At 37.2% G+C, this 20,163-nt stretch overlaps 1 protein-coding gene across 1 annotated transcript in view; it reads right to left on the bottom strand.

Moving 5' to 3' along the window:
- Positions 1–20,163, bottom strand: part of LOC136038839 (F-box/LRR-repeat protein 4-like) — a 65,916-nt gene that overhangs the window by 21,260 nt on the left and 24,493 nt on the right. The window contains exons 4-6 of the mRNA XM_065722252.1: positions 19,108–19,312; positions 12,319–12,831; positions 6,869–7,140 (exon numbers count right to left, since the gene is read on the bottom strand). Of these exons, the coding sequence (XP_065578324.1) occupies positions 6,869–7,140; positions 12,319–12,831; positions 19,108–19,312 (990 nt within the window). The remainder of the gene's footprint in view (positions 1–6,868; positions 7,141–12,318; positions 12,832–19,107; positions 19,313–20,163) is intronic.

Raw genomic sequence — 20,163 nt, forward strand, 5'->3', positions numbered from 1 at the left:
TACCGATTCGACTTCTTTTCCACTTAATCATAGGCAGTGCAATAGCACTGCCATTATGATAGTTTGGAGGGGTGCCTATGGACATGGTTTGGAGGTGTGGGGGTTATCCACCCTCCAATCACTCTGAATATCAATAGGGGCACTAGATCTTCTGATTACCAATCCAATGAGCCCCTTAGAAGTTTATACGACCGCCCTTTCTATATATACCTTACTGGCCCCCAGGGCATAAGTTACCTTGCCCTGAGAGCTGCGGAGAGTTACCATCCTCAAAGACATAATTTTCGGTCTTTTCAATTACGTTGAACATAATGGCTATTTCAAATTTTTGATTGAATGAGTTTGGAGAAATGGTAGGCGAGGGAGGGGGTTAGTTGCCCTCCAATCAGTTTCGACTATTAAAAAGGGCCCTGGGCATTTCAACGTCCAATCGAATGAGCTGTTTTCGAAGTTTCTACGACAAAAAATGGCCATTTAAAAACTTCTATCAGATGCATTCCAGGAAAATAAGATGTATGGTGGGGGTATTAACACCTCCTGTGACAGAGGCGTTCGCTCCACGAACTGTTTGACTTTCTACAAGACATTATTATTTTTCTATCATTATTATTTTTCTTACTATCATTATTATTTTTTCTTTCTATCATACATTATTATTTTGACTGTTTTTGTTAGTTTGCAACTGAGAGTCTTCGAACTGTTTCACACTCCGTAAAAAAAAGTCAACACTGGAGTTTTTACTAGGTTATTGAGGTGTCAGTGTTAACCCAGTTAATAGTTACTCCTAAATTGTTCTCGAGTAGACAGTTTGACATACAAAAAGAGCTTGAAAAAACGTGAAGAAAGATTGCTTGCAACCCTGGCTTTCTTGGGTCCTATAGCAGCTACGGTAGTTGTGGTTAATTGAGGTAATGTGGTTGTTATGGTAATATGGTTAATTGTAGCTGTGGTTAATTTAGTTAATTTTCTTGGTTGTTTTGATTATATTTTCAGAAACATCATAGTGGACCAGCGTATACCACAGTCCATCTTGGCATAAAAGAGGTCTGGAGAATTCTTTTACCTAAACAAAGGTACTTTTCTGCGAGTTATCAAACAGTTCAAACAGTTCGTGGTAACGAACTGTAGTAAGGAGCAACCTGGCACAATAGTAACCAAAACTCTAAAAAATGGAATTTTGGTACCAATAGTTACATCAAAAGAATCGCATTTTAATGCTGATTTTAAATATATAAGTTTCATCAAGATTAGTCTCACCCATCAAAAGTTACGAGCCAGAGAAAATTTGCCTCATTTTAGAAAATATGGGGAAACACCCCCTTAAGTCATACAATCCTAACGAAAATGACACAATCAGATTCAGAATATCAGAGAACCTTATTGTAGAAGCGTTCAGCTCCTATCTACCAAAATGTGGAATTTCGCATTTTTTGGCAGAAGACAAATCACAGATGCGTGTTTGTTTTTTTCCAGGGGTGATCGTATCGACTCAGTGGTCCTAGAATGTTGCGAAAGGGCTCATTATAACGGAAATTAAAAGTTCTAGTGCCCTTTTTAAGTGACCCAAAAAATTGGAGGGCACCTAGGCCCCCTCCCACGCTCATTTTTTCCCCAGTCACCGGATCAAAATTCTGAGATAGCCATTTTATCCCCCATAGTCGAATAACCTAATAACTATGTCTTTGGGGACGACTTAGGGGAGACAGGGGTAATGCCGGTCACTATGATTTCTCGTAAAGTCGATAACGCAGATTCATACCGATTGTTGCATCTCAAGACAGTTTATGGAAATACTAGTGGAGCGCTCGCAATCTTGCCAATTTTAGTTTGTCTATTGTTCAAGAAAGACTATTTTGACGTTTCACCTTATAAGACAGACAATAGTTAAATCCACTATCATCTCTTTCTGTTTACATTTCACGAAACGAGACTTATCTCGCAATAAGAAGGTAGGCCATATTGTTGTACCTTGTAGCATTTTATTAAGGTTTAAGCACTGATATTTTCATTTTTAGCCGACAAATAATAACCATGCGGTTGGAGTAATGGTGGTCAGCGCACTTGGGGTAATAGCAGTTGCGACCGGTATTGCCCCATTAGTGCCCATATTTTTCATATATTTTTATTCTATGTTTCAGATGCCGAGAAAATACATAAGGAAAACGTATAAAGATAAATGGACTGCAGAGGACTTAAAGAAAGCAAAAACGGCCATTATTAGAGGATTATCGATTCGAAAGGCTGCAGATCAGTTCAAAATACTATTCAGTCCGTTGCAAGAACGAATGAAGAGTGGGATTGATTCTGATCCAAGCTTAGGCAGGGAGTGTGTCTTCCCTCCTGCATACGAGGCAGCTCTAGCTGACCATGTAAAAACTTTATCGAAGATTTTCAACGGCATCACTGCACTAAAATTAAGAAAAATTGCATTTGAATATGCAGAAAAAAAAACCAGTTGAGCCATAGATTCGATAAAGAAACAAAACTGGCTGGCCTGGATGTACGGGTTTATGGACAGAAACGAAATTAGTGTGCGCAAACCCGAAGCCAAAGGCATCGGAAGAGCCATGGGGTTTAACAAAGAGGAAGTACTGTGCAGGACCCTGGTCTAATACTGGTAGAACGGGGCCAAAAGCGTGTGGGTCCTATTACAATTTGGGAAAGGGACAAAAACATTACATCTGTGTGTGCAATGAGTTGGGGAGGGCTTTATGCTCCACCAGTGTTCATTTTTCCTCGATCTCGTATGTCCCTGCTCTTAGAAAAAAAACGGACCACATGGATCAGTCTACTCCTGCTCTAAGAGAGGCTGGATCAATGAAGAACTGTTCGTTATTTGGTTTAAAAAACTTTGCTCAGTTTACTCATGCTAGTCATTACAACAAAATGCTCCTTATTCTGGACAACCATTCCACTCACTGCTCAGCTGAAGCTTATGATATTTGTAGGGAGAAATGGATTGTTATGGTGTCACTGCCACCCCATAAATCACATAGGCTTCAGCCTCTGGATGTAGTATTTTACTCACCCTTGAAGGCTGCTTGCTAAAGGGAATGTGATTTGTTCATGAAAACCAGGAACTTAGTAAAAATTACCCTTACGATGTAGCAGAAATATTCAATAAGGCCTACTCACCAGTTGCTACGATTGCAAAAGCAACAAGTGGGTTCAAAAACACCGGGATAAATCCTCTTAATTCAGGAGTTTTCACAGATGAGTATTTTTTGGTAGAGGACATCCTCCAGAAAAATCAAGAGTTAACTCCTGATTGTGTGGACGATTCCTTGAAAGCTAATGCAAATGAAGTAATCACAGATGTAGATCGATACAAAGTCATGACTGAACAAAACTTAGAATCCTCGGCCCAACTAAAAAAAGTTCATATTCAGCCTAAAACAGAAATCGATGTGTCTATACAAGAGATTTCTCCTCTAACTGGATGCAATAGTTGGGCTGATGAACCAAGAAAAGGAGAGAGACAAAAGCAACATTCTCAGGTCTTGACTTCAACAGCGTTGAAAATCCTGCTTCAAGAAAAAAAAGAAAGCGAATCGATTGATGAGGAAAACGTTTGTGAAGACGAATCAAAAAGTGAGCTTTTTTTGACAAATATGGGTAAAGAAATCTGTTTCTATTGCGAAGCAACACAGAAAGATGGAGAGGTGTGGTATCGGTCCACCTCTTGTGCATTATGGGCACATCAAGAATGTTCTGGATGGGACACTCCTGGCGGGTATTTATGTGACATGGGCTCCAGAAAGTGGAATTGACTTAAAGTTCTTAAAGCTCATAAGTTAAATATGTTGGCACTTAAATTTTGAGAGCCATTTTTAGTATGGAATGTTTTTTTCAAGTAATTGGCTTGTAATTATGTCCATACTTTCAATTTCATTTTTGTAATTTCCTAAATACGGAATTATATAACAATATAAATACAATGATTTCAGTTTAACATGTATATGTCTTTGAAATTTCTCATATTTCTTAATTTACCCTATGATTACCCTATGGTAGGGGGTGATACCGGTCAAAGCTGATTTTGCAAAATCATTCATAATACCAATAGGTTTAATTTTATTTTTGATTTTTATTCTCATTTTATCTTAGGTGAACCCCATTACCCCAGTATCCCCTGCTCCCCCACAGTCCCCGTGGAGCGACTGTAAGTTACAAACTTTGACCTGTGTTTACATATAGTAATGGTTACTGGAAAGTGTACAGACGTTTTCAGGGTGATTTTTTGGTTTAGGGAGGGGGGAGAGTTGAAGGGGGAGGAGTTACGTGGTAGGATATTTTCATGCAGGAACTTCTCATGGGGGAAGAGAATTTCAATGAAAGGGGCGCCAGATTTTCTAGCATTATTTGAAAAAACAATGAAAAAATAAATATGAAAAATAAGTTATTTCTACTGAAAGGAAGGAGCAGCATTAAAACTTAAAACGAGAAAAAATTATTATGCATATGAGGGGTTTACCTCCTCGTAATACCTCACTCTTTACGCTAAAGTATTTTTAGTAATTTCAACTATTTATTCTACGGCCTTTGTGATTCAGAGGTCATTCTTAAGGAATTGGGACAAAATTTAAGCTTTAGTGTAAAGAGCGAGGTATCGACGAGGGGTAAACCCCTTCATATACGTAATAAAAACATACGAATATAGAAGTTCGTTACGTAAGTTAATTCGTAAGTTACGTATATTTTTTACTAATGAAAAAGTTTGTAAAAAATTAAAAGTTCTAGTTGCCTTTTTAAGTAATCAAAAAATTGGAGGACAACTAGGCCTCCTCCCTCGCTTCTTTTTTCTCAAAATCTTCCAATTTATGAGAAAGCCATTTAGCCAAAAAAAATGATATGCAAATTTCGTTATATGCCGAGAGCCAAGATCAAAACATGGCTTAATTCAAAAACGTCCAGAAATTAAATTAAAAAAAAAAGTTATTTAACTGAAAGTAAGGAGCAACATTAAAACTTAGAACGAACAGAAATTACTCCGTATATGAAAGGGGCTTTCCCTCCTCAACGCCCCGCTCTTTACGTTAAAGTTTTTACTGTTTTAAAAAGTAGAGTTAAGAGAAAGAGTCATACGTTAGCGTAAAGAGCGAGGCTTTGAGGAGAAACTTGTTTTTTTATTTAATCTTACTACAAAGATCTGGTCAGTGGTAGACCGTCCAAGGCCGAAAAAAGCCTCATAATCACTAATGATATGGTCTGTCATGGCTCTGATTTGGTTTAGAAGAATCCTTGTCATGATTTTAGAGGGTAATGATTTTTGGCACATAAGCCTGTAAGGCTTATGTGCCAATAATTTTCGCAATCATTCTTATTGACTTCCTCACAGATCGGTTCCTCACAAATCACTTCCTCACAGATCGGTGCAATGACCGGCATCACTCAATTTTTCGTTTACAAATGGCCTGTCATCCACACAGCAAGACCTACTTTATGTAGTATACCCTCTAGCAGAGGAAACACAACTTTAATAAGTTCGACAGGAAGACCATCAGGAGCAGGAACTTCATTGTTGTTGGACTGCGAATGGCCTCTTTTACCTCAATTACTAGATTTTACATTAGTCTACTAATGAAACAGTATACAAGTTCACTTTGGGAAATCTCGACAGCACACTAGGGTTGCAGGTAAGTAGCAGGTTCAATTTCAAATTTGCGGATTCAGTTTTTTTTAGCAGCGCTAATACGACTATTAAACACTTAAAACATAGATTTTTGGCAAGTAGAAAAAGTGTACTTCAGTATGCCAAGTTTCAATACTTTTCTACAGCAACTCTAATAAGGCTTTGAAAACTCAAAAACAAGGATTTTTTACAAGAAGAACATTGTATCTTTTATCAAGTCAAAATTTCAACAATTTTTTGTAACAAATTTAATAAGACTTTTACCACTTAAAAACATTGATATTTTAAAAGAAGAAAAACAGTGTGTTTCTATTAAGCTTAGTTCCAATGATTTTTATGAAAACTCCAATAAAACTTTGAAAGACTCGATAAAGGGCTCTGATAAAGTAGAATGTGTGTTTTGGCAAGTCTAAACTAAAATAGCAACTCTATTAAGGTTGTTAACACGTAAACACGCGGATTTTTCATTAAATCCCTGAAGTTCCTTTTCTGTTTCAGTTTTATAGCTTAAAACATAAATGATTAAAGACAGCTGCTTTTCAAAACAGCTTCATTTTAAATGATTAAAGAAAAAGAAAAAACGGTAGTGAAGGACCAACATAAGCAGCTTTAATGCTGCTTTTTAAGCTTAAGCTTAAAAAGCTGCAGTTTTTAAGCTAAAAAACATAAAATCGTGATCGCAATTTCAAGAGATTAGCAAAATAGCGGCAAAATTGTTATCCTGATTCTCTTTTACGTCATAGAAAAGGAGAGTAAGCAGTGACCTGAACCTCTGACATTATTACCATGATTATTGCCATTATTACCATGAAATTTCAAAATTTCATAATTTAGTGCGATTCCGGGTTAACGGAAAAATAAAAGGTAAAGATAAAGAATACAGTACTGTACATTATAGTCCCTACTGTCGGTCCTGATCTTTGTGGTATGGCCTTTCAGCCAGGAAGTGCAATGAGGGGATGGGGGCCAGCCATCCTGTGCCTTCGGACACCCTTCCTGTTTACCTTCCCCAGATTTCACCAGGTACCCATTTGCAGCTGATTTCACTCTGGCTGAGCTTACAAAGTCACACAACTGACCGTTCCAAACCAAATAGCAAGCAACAGCAGGATTCGAAGCCCTTCCTCACGGATGAAGGATTTTAAGTCTTGCGTGCCAACCACTCAAACCATGATTTTTTTTTCTTTTAGAATTCGGCCTTCATTCTATTTCTTTATTTCTGTAGATAAGACTTACCTAGACCCAGATGAGTAAGTTCCGGCAAATCATGTAAAATTTCATGCAAAACATTTTGCTTGACCTTCGTCCGTCCAATCCACAATTTTTTAAGTCTGTCAACCATCGAAATATGAACAAATCCATCGGAGTCAATATTTGAGCAGCCTTGTAGACTGATTTCTTCTAAGTATTTACAACTTGATATAATCCAATATAATGAGTCACTATTCATAAAATGACAGTTTTCAAGATATAGGTGAGTTAAATGGCAGCCACAAGCTCTGATGAAGCTGAAAAATCAAAATTATGAAAAAAAAAAAAAGAATACTGCTGGACTTTTGTTTGACCTATCAAAAATTTCGAAGTTCATTAACCATCGAAATATGAACACATCCGTCCAAGTCGGTATTCGATCAGCCTTGCAGAAAGAATTCTTATTATTTACAATTTGACACAACCCAATAAAATGAATCACCATTCATAAAATGACAAGTTTTCTAGATAAAATTGGGTTAAATTGCTGCCACAAGCTCTGACAAAGCTGAAAAACAAAGAAATAAACAAAATATAAATTTTAAAAACGAAAGAAAAGGATTGTTACTTGACCTTTGTTTGTTCCACCCATAATTTTTTATATCGATCGACCCTCACAATATGGATAAATCCGTCAGGTCTGTGTTGTCAAGCGTAGCCCTCATCTACAACACTGTGTAGAAAGCTGGTGAGTAAAAATAAAATGATAGATTTTCGGATAAGGGGTTGTAATTGGCAGCGAGCCACTTTTGCAAAACAGAAACATTATTTCATAAAATGGGTTTGAAAATGGGCTTTACTTGGAAAAGTAAAGCTACGGCCTACTAATATATGGACAAAAAAAAAATCAATAAAACGCGCAGTAATCAATAGAATTGCAGTTTCAAAAATAAAAATGAGTTAAAAGTTGAAAAAAAGAATGTTAATCATGTTTTGCTAGGGATTAAATATTTCAGTCTATGGTCCGATCCATTATACTATCAGAATAGCAAATAAATGACACTTGATATTACAAAGATTATTAAGACAGCAACCCTTATTGATTATGTTATTGTAAACCGAAGACTAGCAGGATCAATACAAGATACTAGGGTAGATAGGAGTGCTGTTATTGATGTTAAAAGTAAAGATCAGCATCTAGTAGTGTCTAAGGTTAATTTAAAGCTGAAATTTCGGAAGGGTAACTACCTCCCGGGAAGCTATGGTATTGGTAGAATCCAGGATGAAAATTTGAAAGAAACTTTCCAGGAACAGTTGAATGCTAAATTCGAGAGCTTAAAATTTGACAATTTGGAAGATGGATGGAATATTTTAGAAAAACAATTTGTGAAGTGGCTGATGGTGTCATAGGGAAGAAAGTTAAGACTGCAACTAGGAATATTAGTGAAAAAGCTTTATGTTTAATAGAGAGTGGAAGGGGTTTGTACAAGAATTATCTGAGTGATAGATAATACAAAACTAAAGGAATGTAAAGAAAGTGGAGAAAGCATTGAAATATGAACTAAGGAGGTGTGAAGTGGAGGTCATGGATAAAATTGCCGAGGATCTGGAAAATGCAGCTAGACGGCATAATAGTAAAATATTATACTGGCATATTCATAAATTGAGAGGAAGTAGTCAATCCGGACTAGTCCCAGTTAAAGATAGGAATGGGGTCACAATTAGTGATAAGGAAAGAGTTAAAGAGAGATGGGCGGAACATTTTGAGACTGTGCTAAACCGAGATAGAGTTACAAGAAAAGATATAGATGAAAGTGAAAAAGTTTGTGATACCTTAGATGTGAAGGAATATTTGTTTTGTGAGGAAGAATTAGCGACAGTACTGAAAGTATTAAAAAATAATAAGGCTCCTAGTGACGATAGTGTGATAAATGAGTATTTTAAATATGGTGGCTCTGAGGTTAGAAATAAACTACTGAAGATTATGAATATGATTTTTGAAAAAGGAGAAGTACTTAATGATTTTTAGGAAAACCTTAATTAAACCACTGCATAAGAAAGGTGACAAGAGTGTGTTTCGTAATTATCGAGGCATTAGTCTGGTCTCTGTAGGTAGCAACTTACTTAGTAATATGATATTTTTTTGACTGAGAGATACTGTAGGCAAAGTTTGAAGAGAAGAACAGTGCGGTTTTAGAAAAGGCAGAGGATGTGTCGACCAAATTTTCACTATTAGGTTAATAATTGAGAAGTGCCTTCGTTGTCAAACAGCTTTGGTCTTCAGTTTTATAGATTATGAGCAGGCATTCGATTCTGTCGATAGAAGAGCTTTAGCAAAGGCCTTATCCTTGTATGCTATACCAGAAAAATACATTAAAGTGATTTGTGCTATGCATGAGAATAATATTGCTACGGTTAAGGTAGGAAATGAGGTAAGCAGGGTTGTGTTCTATCCCCCTTTACATGGATCATTTTCATGGACTTTGTCTTAAAGAGCACAGGAAAGGCAATTGAAGACCATGGAATCTAATGGGGAGGGAAAACTCTCCTGTACTTAGATTATACTGACAATTTAAGCATATTAGACGAAAGTTTGAGCAAAATGAATTAATTTTTAGAGGTTTTGCCAGTTCAGGGTGTTAGAATAGGTTTGAAAATTAATGTTAAGAAGACTAAGTCACTAAGACTAGGAATGAGTTATGATGAAAAGGTGACGTTGGGCAACGAAAAGATTGATCAGGTGACCAGCTTCACTTACCTTGGAAGTATTATTAGTAAAGACGCTCGGAGCAGTGAAGATGTTAAAAGTAGAATAGCCAAGACTCAGGGTGTTTTTCACAGTTAAAAAAAAGTTTGGAAGAATAGGAAGATAAGTCTGCAAACCAAGATTAGAATATTGGAAGCTACAGTGATGACAGTGGTCAAATATGGCTCTGAAACATGGGCACACCGAAAAGTGGATGCAAATTTATTAGATGTTTTCCAGAGAAATTGCCTACGGATTGTTCTGGGTACCTGGCTGACTGGTCGTATTTCAAACAGTAGGTTCTGCGATAAATGTGATTTAATCCCGCTTTCTAGGGCTATAATGAAAGAAAGGTTGAGATGGCTAGGCCACGTTCTGCGGATGAAGGATGTCAGATTACCGAAGATTGTCCTTATTGGCCAACCGTCTGGGGCTACACTGAAAGCAGAATGTCCTCGTCTGGTGTGGGAGGATATCATAAATAAAGAATTAAAAGAAATGGGAACTTCCTGGGAGGGTGTAAAGACGGAGGCCTTGAATAGATTGGGTTGGAGAAGGAGCGTGCGTAGCTGTGTTGGCCTCAGGTGGCTTGGTGCTGCGGTGAGTAATTATTAGTAGTAGTAGCAGTGAGATTACTAAACAAATAATAGTTCTCAAAAAAGAGGCAGGTTAAGAAGCGGTGAAATATCTGACCAACAACAAAATGTTCAATAAAACGGAAAAAGTGGACTGGTTCCCGTTGGTCTTCAAAATGCTATTAGTAGAAGAAGCATCCTAGAAGGAAGAAGAAGCATTAAATTGATGCAGGGTGTTTTCCATGGGAATATTCCATTTTAGGGTAGAAGATTAAATGAAAAAAAACTAATTTTTTTTAACTGAAAGTAAGGAGCGACGTTAAAACTTAAAACGAGCAGAAATTACCCCGTATATGAAAGGGGATATTCCCTCTTCAACGCCCCGCTTTTTACGCTAAAGTTTGACTCTTTCTCTCAACTCTACTTTTCAAAACAGTAAAAACTTTAGCGTAAAGAGCAAGGCGTTGAAGAGGGAACATCCCCTTTCATGTACGGGGTAATTTCTGCTCGTTTTAAGTTTTAATGTCGCTCCTTACTTTCAGTTAAAAAAAATAGTTTTTTTTATATTTAATTTCTGAACGTTTTTTAGTTAATCCATGTTTTGATTTCGGCTCTCCGCAGATGAATAATTGAAGCGAACTTTGCATATTTATTTATTTGGCTAAATGGCTTTCCCATAGTTTTGATCAAATGATTTTGAGAAAAAAGGAAGGGGGAGGAGGTCCAGTTTCCCTCCAATTTTTTGGGTACTTAAAAAGGCAACTAGAACTTCAATTTTTTAAGAACGTTTTCATTAGTGAAAGATATACGTAACTTGCGAATTAGCTTACGTAACAAACTTCTATATTCGTATGTTTTTATTACGTATATGAGAGGGTTCGTCCACTCGTCAATACCTCGCTCTTTACACTAAAGCTAAATTTTTTCCCTGAATCACAAACGCCGTAGTATAAATATTTGAAATTACTAAAAACAATTTAGCGTAAAGAGTGAGGTATTAGGAGGAGGTGAACCCCTTATATGCGTAATATTTTCTGTTCGTTTTAAGTTTTAATGCTACCCCTTACTTTCAGTTGAAAAAACTTTTTCATATTTATTTTTTCATTGTTTTTTTTTAATAATGCTAGAAAATGCTGCGCCCCCTTCATGGAAATCTTCTTCCCCCATGAAAAATTCCTCCATGGAAAGTTTCCCCCACATAACCCCCTCTTCCCAACCCCTCCTTCCAACCAAAAAATCCCCTTGAAAACGTCTGCACACTTCCCAATAACCATTACAATATGCAAACACTGGTCAAAGTTTGTAACTTGCAGCCCCTCCACGGGGATTGTGGGGGAGTTAGTCGTCCCCCAAGACATAGTTATTAGTTTTTTCGACTATACTAAATAAAATGGCTATCTCAGACTTTTGATCCGACGACTTTGGAAAAAAATGAGCGTGGGAGGGGGCCTAGGTGCCCTCCAATTTTTTTGGTCACTTAAAAAGGGCACTAGAACTTTCCATTTCCGTTCGAATGAGCCCTGTCGAAAAATTGTAGGACCACTGGGTCGATACTATCATCCCTGAAAAAAAAAAAAAAAAAAAAAAAAAAAAAAAAAAAAAAAAAAAAAAAAAAAAACGCATCCGTCATTTGTCTTCAGGCAAAAATACAAAATTCCACATTTTTGTAGACGGGAGCTTGGAATTCGTACAGTAGGGTTCTCTGATATACCGAATCTGATGGTGTGATTTTCGTTAAGATTCTATGACTTTTAGGGGGTGTTTCCCCTATTTCTAAAATAGGGCAAATTTTCTCAGGCTCGTAACTTTTGATGGGTAGGACTAAACTTGATGAAACTTATATATTTCAAATCAGCATTAAAATGCGATTCTTTTGATGTAATTATTGGTATCAATATTCCGTTTTTTTATAGTTTTGGTTTTGCCAACTGGAGGGAGGGGCAATTACCCTCCAAAATTTTGAAAAAATACCTTTTGGGAGTTTTTATTGAAAAATAAACCCCCTCCTGCATTTCGAAAAATAAATATTTTTTTATATCTTTATAGAAAAAATCATTGCCACTCTGCCCTGCATTATCCTGAAATTGCAACTCTCAAAGAGACTAAGCATACATGCCAGCTCAAAGAGAGCTCTAAAAGAGAGAATCTAAAATACAACAATCCCAATTATTTACCTAGTAAAATGAGCAGGACTAATCCTTCCATAGGGTCCACACCACGATAAATCCAGTCTCTTAGTATACTCCAATAATGGCCCTACGTTCACAAGGGTATCACTACTTACTTTATACCAAAACGACCTTGTATCAACAATCACAAACAGACTAGAATCACTTGCAAGCTCGTAGAGAGCTCTGGAAACAGTTCTTAAGCGGCAAATATCAGGTAGTTCAAGGTACTTGAAGATCTTTAGATAGAGCTCCTTAGGAAGGTCCAGTAACAGGTTCTTTGATTGACCAGCATCAGTACCCTCTTGGAGATGAGAATATTCCCTTTCTTCCTGGAGAAGACATTCTTCAGCACCTCGGGCTATATCACGAAACGGTATTAGAGATATAATTTTTTTTATTATAGGATGCGAACTTAGTTTAGGTATAGATGGTGGATCAATTGTGCCACTTAGCTCAACGGCGTCAATCCCTATGAAATGTGCTGCTTGTATCGCACAGAACTCTACTCGAAGCAACCTAAAAAATAATACACAAAATATTGACAATTTCACAAGATTTTAGTTGAGTCAACAGCTAGATATTAAAATAGCTACTAAGATTTTTACACATTTGTGAGCACAAAATAGGTACGAAATCAAGACGATATATACAACATTCACCTCAATTTGTAACAACTCTTGGAACAGTAAGACTGTACAGATTCTCGAAAAACTTCGTTCTAGTTTTTTTCAATCTAATGAATGCATCTATAGCTCAAATTAAACCATGGGCTATAGCTTATGGGCTATCAGCCATAGCTCAAATTAAGCCACAAATTACCATCAATAAATGAATGAACCACCAAAACAACAGAAGATACAATATATAACCGAGTCAAATTCGATAAGTTGGACTGACATCTCCTATGCCTCTAAAGACCAGCATACAATTTAAAATTTATCCTAAATAAGACTGGAACTTTTAATTTCCAATCGAATAAGTTCCTTCCAAATTTTCTACAACTCCTTCTATTCGAAGTGGCTGGTGAAAAAAAAGAAGAAATTTTTATATATGCAGTACTAGTGCGTTGCCAGAATGTGATGATTGTGCATATAGGTGAAATGCAGCTGTGGAAACCGATTTTCCTATCCAAATCGCTCTCTGCTTATAATACATATAATATCCTATAAAAACACGTCTATGGCTGTGTTAACGTTTAGAAAACAACCCAAGTCCTAATTATGGACATCATATTTAACACTCAGTTCTATTGTAACAATTTGAAAGAGCGGGACTGTGGAAATTGGTAACAATTTGCAATTTGGGCCGGGTAACAATTTGGGTTGTACAGACTCTTGAACAGTGGCATTCTGGTTATTTCATGCAACGAATCTATCTGCAGGTCAAATAAACAAGCGGAAACGTATTTTCACATTCCCACCCAACCATTTATTAAGCTTGAAAAATCCTATGTGAGTCATCCAAGAAAGTCCACCTGTCTTGAGTCCAATAAGACCTCGTTGCACTATGTCAAACTTCCTTCTGGCAAATTGCCAATCTCACTGTAACAAGCTGGAAGATTTTTAAGTTTTACTCAGAGGCAGAAACGCAGCTGTTGCTGCTGTGACAGAAATCTGGAACCTTGATGATGCCTCAGAACAAGTTACAGTATATAATTCGTTTATCAGCACGCGCAGCAGCAGAGGTGACAATCGACTCGGTGGGGGTGTTGCTATCTATGTGCGGAGAGACATTTCATGCAAACTCCTCTCTGAATATACTAACCCGAATCATGAGGTTATCTGGGTAATTTGTAAATACCCGTGTCTATCTCACCGCTTTTCGTGTCTGATTTTCGCGTCGGTTTACTACCCAGAGAGCACTAAAAACCGGCGCGATCTTTTTTTTTACCTCCAAACTATAGCCGATTTAAGCAGAAGCAGATACACTTGTCCTGGCTTTATAATCGCTGGGGATTTCAACCAGACTAAAAAAAATTGGCTTACGGCCAGCCTCTCTCTGAAGCAGATTGTCGACATCCCCACGCACTCATCCGGTAGTACCCTGGACCTTATCCTAACGAACATTGAAGACTTCTACCTCCCCCCTACTTCCCTAGTACCAATTGGGTTTTCTGATCACCATGCCCTGATACTCAAGGCCAAAACTTCGGTGAAGAAACCTATGTTTTCACGAGTGACAACAAAGCCCCTAACAGACTCGGCCATACGTGAATACGGCTACATATATACGTGAGTAGCTACATACAATTTCCCTGAAGGGTCCATGGACGGTATCCTTGAGCAGAGAGTAAGCGCTTTCAATGAGGTATTTTCCTCTAAGTATTGTAAAATATTCACAACAAAAACAGTGACTCTGAGTGAATACGACAAACCACGGATCATCTCCGCAATAAAAGCCAAAATCTGCGAGTTAAGTAATCTTTACTCGTGTGGTAAAACAGACCAAGGAGCAATTGTACGGAACCAGGTAGTGAGCACGGTACGCAAAGCCAAAATCAAGTGGTGCCCCTTCTGAACAGTGAGCCTGTGAAATGGCACCGGTCGGTCAAGAAACTCAGTGGGAAATCGTCTAAGTCCACTATAACGATAACAGACGACAGTGGGCGCTTACTTGGGTCCCGTACCGTTAACACCTTCCTTGTGAATTTCCACAAAAAATAATCGCTGCTTGAAGATTTCCCCACAGACGTTTTGACCAAATTAAGTGAGTTCGACGTGTACAAAGAACTAAGAAAAATAAAGACGGGAGTCTCACCTTTTCCTGGCTAGATCCCTACCAAATTTATCCATGAATATACTTTGCTCCTTGCTCTCCCACTCTACATTTTGATTAACTAATGCTTTGCGTTCGGTGTGTTTCCCTCACCGTGGAAGAAAGCGCACATACGGGTCATTCATGACTTGAGACCCATTTCCTTAACTCCATGCTTTGCGAAAGTGACATAATCTTTCATACTCTGCCGCCTGTTGTCTCAAATTCGTGAATCCATAGAGAAATATCAAAACGGAGGACTACCAAAGTGCTGAACGTCCGTATACCTTGTAAGAATGTTCGACCACATTCTAAAGCAGCTTGAGACCGACGGTCATTTTGTTGATCTAGCTGTGATTGATTTTCGCAAACTGTTTGACCTTCTATCTCACCACATTGCATGCCTGAACTTAAAGCGAATGGGAGCTACGCGTCAAACTCTGTCAATCGTAGTGGATTTTCTGTCTGGACGCCAACAGAAAAAAATTGCACTCCATGAAGAAGACACTGACTCCAAATGGAGTGGCATAGCCTGCAGGGCCCCACAAGGCACCAAACTCGCAAGCATAACATTTCTTGCTGTGATCAACTACATATTGAGCGAGCACAAAGACAGGTATAGGTTTGTGGATGACTTATCGTTCGTGCTTACTAATCTACTTGAGGGTAAAACTCATATAGCCCAGTTTGCTAGTGACCTTTTTGACCAACTAAATTCCCACTGTAATGAGTCCAATCTTATCATTAACGCTACCAAGTCAAAAATCCTTCGGACTTGTCCCCTAATAAGAGATCCCCCCTCTCCTGAAGTTCCATTTCCTGTAGTGTCAGAAGTGAAGATACTCGGTGTTATTTTCTCCGGAGACTGTTCTTTCGCCGCACATGTTGACAGTGTAATTAGGAAAGTTAATTCTTCCCTTCAAACACTGTCCTAAATGCGTCACTTTGGTTGCGATGCCAAAAGTCCCCTTCATGCATATCTTTGTTATGTGCGACCAGTCTTGGAGTAAGCTTGCCCTGTGTCGGGCCCTTAAGTACTACCCACTGCTAACCTGATGTACGACCTAGAGTCAGTGCAAAAAAAGGCAGTTAGGATTATCCTGGGTTCTAGAGACATTCCTTACCATGAAGCACTCATTACACTAAAAATTCAGTGCCTAGAAGAAAGATTGTGTGATCTCATCATGAGGTTTGGAAAAACATTGCTTTTAGAACCAGCCCATTGAGACATCTTACCAGAACCTGACAGCAGAACTAGACAGAAGTCCAAACTGATTCCTATACGTGCAAGGACAAACCGATATTATAATTCATTTGTGCCTTTTTTTATGACTATGTTTAACAGTGCATAACTTTTGTTTTTAATGTTTTTGCAACTACAAATTAGCCAAGAGCTACGAAAGTGATTTGATAAACCGTTCTCACTCTATATATATATATATATATATATATATATATATATATATATATATATATATATATATATATATATAACTGCTCTAACATCTAAAAAAAAAAAGAAAAGCAACCGAAGTATTAAATCAGGGCCATTTCCCTACTTCTAAACATTGAAACATTATAAAACAATTCTATGGCTGTTAGTATTTGAAAAAAAAAACAATCCGGGTAAAAATTCAGGACTATATATGTTATTGTGAATGTTCGATATACTGTTAATGTCGACATTCACCGGTGAATGTTCAAATTCCTTTTTCTCTGCTTGGATTCAATTCAGCGCTACGAGTCAGCCTTTTCAGTCTGATGCAAGCTATGATGGTAAAAGTTAAGATTAGGTTAGATTATGTTAGTTTGGGTTAGGTCAGGTAAGATTTGGTTAGATTACGTTATATTTGGTTGTAAACATCAGAAATGAGTTAAAAACCTAAGTTAAGCTAACCTACCCTATCATGATCAAATCTTGCATTAAATCGAAAAAGTTGACTGGCAAAGCTGACTAAATCCAAGGAGAAAAATTATTTTGGACGTTCATTGGTGAATGTCGACATTCACCAATTGCAGACATTCACGGTAACATATATACTATCCTCAGCCCCATTGGTAATTATTTTTCGTATCAGGAAGGCTGCAAAGACATTCGAATAGTCGTGTAACAGTTGTTTCAGGCTAATGAATGAACCAAATGGTCAAATTAGGCCCCGGGAATGTTCTTTCAAGTTCCTACCTGCATTTTGCCTACTTATACAGCTTCAAAGATCCCGCAAAGGCAAGTCTATACTTGTATTAGTATTGAAAAGAGAAAAATCAAATTAGGGTAAGACTGATTGCAGGGTAAGCGTTGGGAACATTTCGATTGGACAAACATTCAATAGTCTTATTTTAATCCAATCACTTCGACTCTTAAAGAGGAAATCCCAAATTTCAATTTCCAGTCTGTTGCCCCCTTCTGTTGCTATGATCATCCCCTCTATATGAAGTCTCCAAAGTGGGAACTCCAATTACCTTTAAATGGCTCATGGAAACTCATAGACTATTTGAATTATACTTATTCCACGACTTATCTACCTTGGTTCTGCCCTAGGATGGATGATAGACTATCTATCAACAAGTGAAATGACATAATTTTCATACAACTCTTAAGTAGGCTTAAGCCAGCTTTTTCTCTCACTCAGACTATCTGTCTTGGCCTTTTATTCAATTAGCCATGGCTCTTAAATTTGCACCATAGTTCATCAACTTGATTTTAATAGGAAAGCAATTCTATTATGAAAAACTGCCTGAACACTTTTTTTGTAGGAAGGGTCTGGTTTTGGTAGATGGCGTGATTCCCCTGTGGCAGATGGGGTGATTCCCGATTTGTTCACTACAATTTTTCCTCCTTATGAAGGTTCAAGCATCCTTCAAAGATAAGTCTACACCTGTGATAATATTGAAAAAAAAAAAATGAGGGTTAGACTCTGATTCTCCTATCCTTTGGAAAGTGGTTTCAGCTTGATTTAAGGGAAAACTCTTCTTTTTCAATTAGGCCTCTTGACAGGCGTTCAAGGCGTCAAGGTTCAAGGCTAAATCAGATTTAATTAATAAAAAGGAAATAAATAAAATTCGAAATAAATTTCTCAGTGACGAAACGCATGTAGACCCATAAAGTTATTTAGACCCATTATGTAATGTAGACCCATAAACATAAAAGTTTCTTCGACAACATGCAGTATGGCTCGGACTCAACTCTTTGACACAACCCCACAGCTCATCACTAGATAAAATCAATTAAACTTAATGGTAGGCTTTCTCCCTTCCTCTCTGGACTTCCAAATGTGAATGTTGACATTCACCATACACTAATGGCGAATGTTGAGCATTTCTGATATTCTAATCCATTTCTGAGATTTATAACCTAACCCTATCTAACCTGTCATCATTAAACCTTGCAGAATATTGACAAAGCTGACTGGTCAAAAACACACAGCGTTTTGAAATAACCTAGATAAAGCCAGAGAATCGACTGAAAAAAAAACGGAAAAAAGAAAGGACATTCAAAGGTTGAATTGGGTAATGGTAGCCTGTCTACTGATCTGATTTGCATTAAAACGGCTGAGGACCTCGTTTTAATACGAGAAGGGATTGAAGCCGAATCTTTCTTTAAATAGATCAACATAAATAGGGTTTGCAATAATATTCCCATTTTATTTGCTTAAAGTGAGGTCTTTATCGTTGTATTTTTTCTTAATTTCAACTGCCTCCCTAAAAGATGGGAGTAAACCGTTTACTATGGACACAAAGGTAGGTTGCCTAGTCAAAAACAATGTCTCGGTTTTTTTTTGCTTAGTGTCATTATTGTATTACCAGTGTTGTCTCAGATCTAATTTATAGTGTTCATAGGCTTAAATCTTCAACATAGCAAAACAGCCGGCCACCCGGTTTGAGTTGAAAATGCCAAGTGTTGAAAAGAAAAAATGTTTAAACAAATCTAAATAATTTGCTTTCCTTCGGGCCATTTGCTTGTTTAGTTTTGTTTATTTATATTAATAAACCCAACTTTCTCTCTCTCTCTAAAAAAAAAAAAAGAATCAAGAGTCTTACATGGTAGATTTTTTACAATTCTTTACAGCCACCACTAGCTTTCTTGCAATGGATTCAATCACAACACTTGGTAAGTATAGTTCTTGGTATACTCGCGTCCAAGTGCAGTCTGAATGTTTGCACGAAATCCCAGTAATATATCCTGGACTATAAGTTTCATATACAGCTATTTCGATTGGATAAACAGGCATCTCGAATTTAACATCTGAAAAAAAAAAAAAAAAGATTCGAATTTAAAGTACCAATGACAGTGAAAACAATATCTTCTCTTTTAAATTGGCTACGTGAATATTAACACAACCATATACGCTTAGAAAATGAAGTAAAAATTGGGACTTCTATGAATCGCTTCAAGCCGGCGTCGAATTTAAAAAAAAAAGAAACATGGGTGAAAAAACGCAAAACAAGCTAACAACATGTGACACCAAACAGCTTAAGAAGGCTTAGCCTTCCTTTGAAATTGTGGTTGTCATCGGGAATCAACAGACTATTAATTTAAATTTCTACAATCTATAAGTGTTTTCAAATTGAGCGAAATAGTATATATTTTTTTTTATGTCACAGGTCAACGTGGCAACACGGACAAAATCTTGAACTAACCTAAGAATTCTATAATTTTTAAACAATTAAAAGAAAAATTCCAGAAAATCACTGTTTTTAGGTATGAATAGACTTGAGATGGGTCCATAGGGCAAGAAATGTATTTATCTTGATGTTCATGATACTTTTTAGTATTTATTTAAGCGTTAATTCTTACTCCAACGGCTGACCGTCATAAGGATAATGCTACATACTATTGTGGTCCATTTGGCTTACAAATGATTATAGTTCAAAAGTTGAAGCTCAAAATCAAGGCCGTGTCCAGGGGGGTGTTACCGGATATGAAACCCCTTCCCCCTAGAAATTTCGTCCGATTCCTAAAAAAGTAACAAGAATATATATAAACAAATTTTTGGCGTGTTTTGTAAAGTTTTTTCGTACCCCCCCCCCCCCCCGAAGAAAAATCCTCGATACGTCCTTGCTAAAGATAAACACAAATCTTGTAAAATTTGAACA

This window comes from Artemia franciscana, chromosome 18 (assembly GCF_032884065.1).
Source record: "Artemia franciscana chromosome 18, ASM3288406v1, whole genome shotgun sequence".
Lineage (NCBI taxonomy): Eukaryota > Metazoa > Arthropoda > Branchiopoda > Anostraca > Artemiidae > Artemia > Artemia franciscana.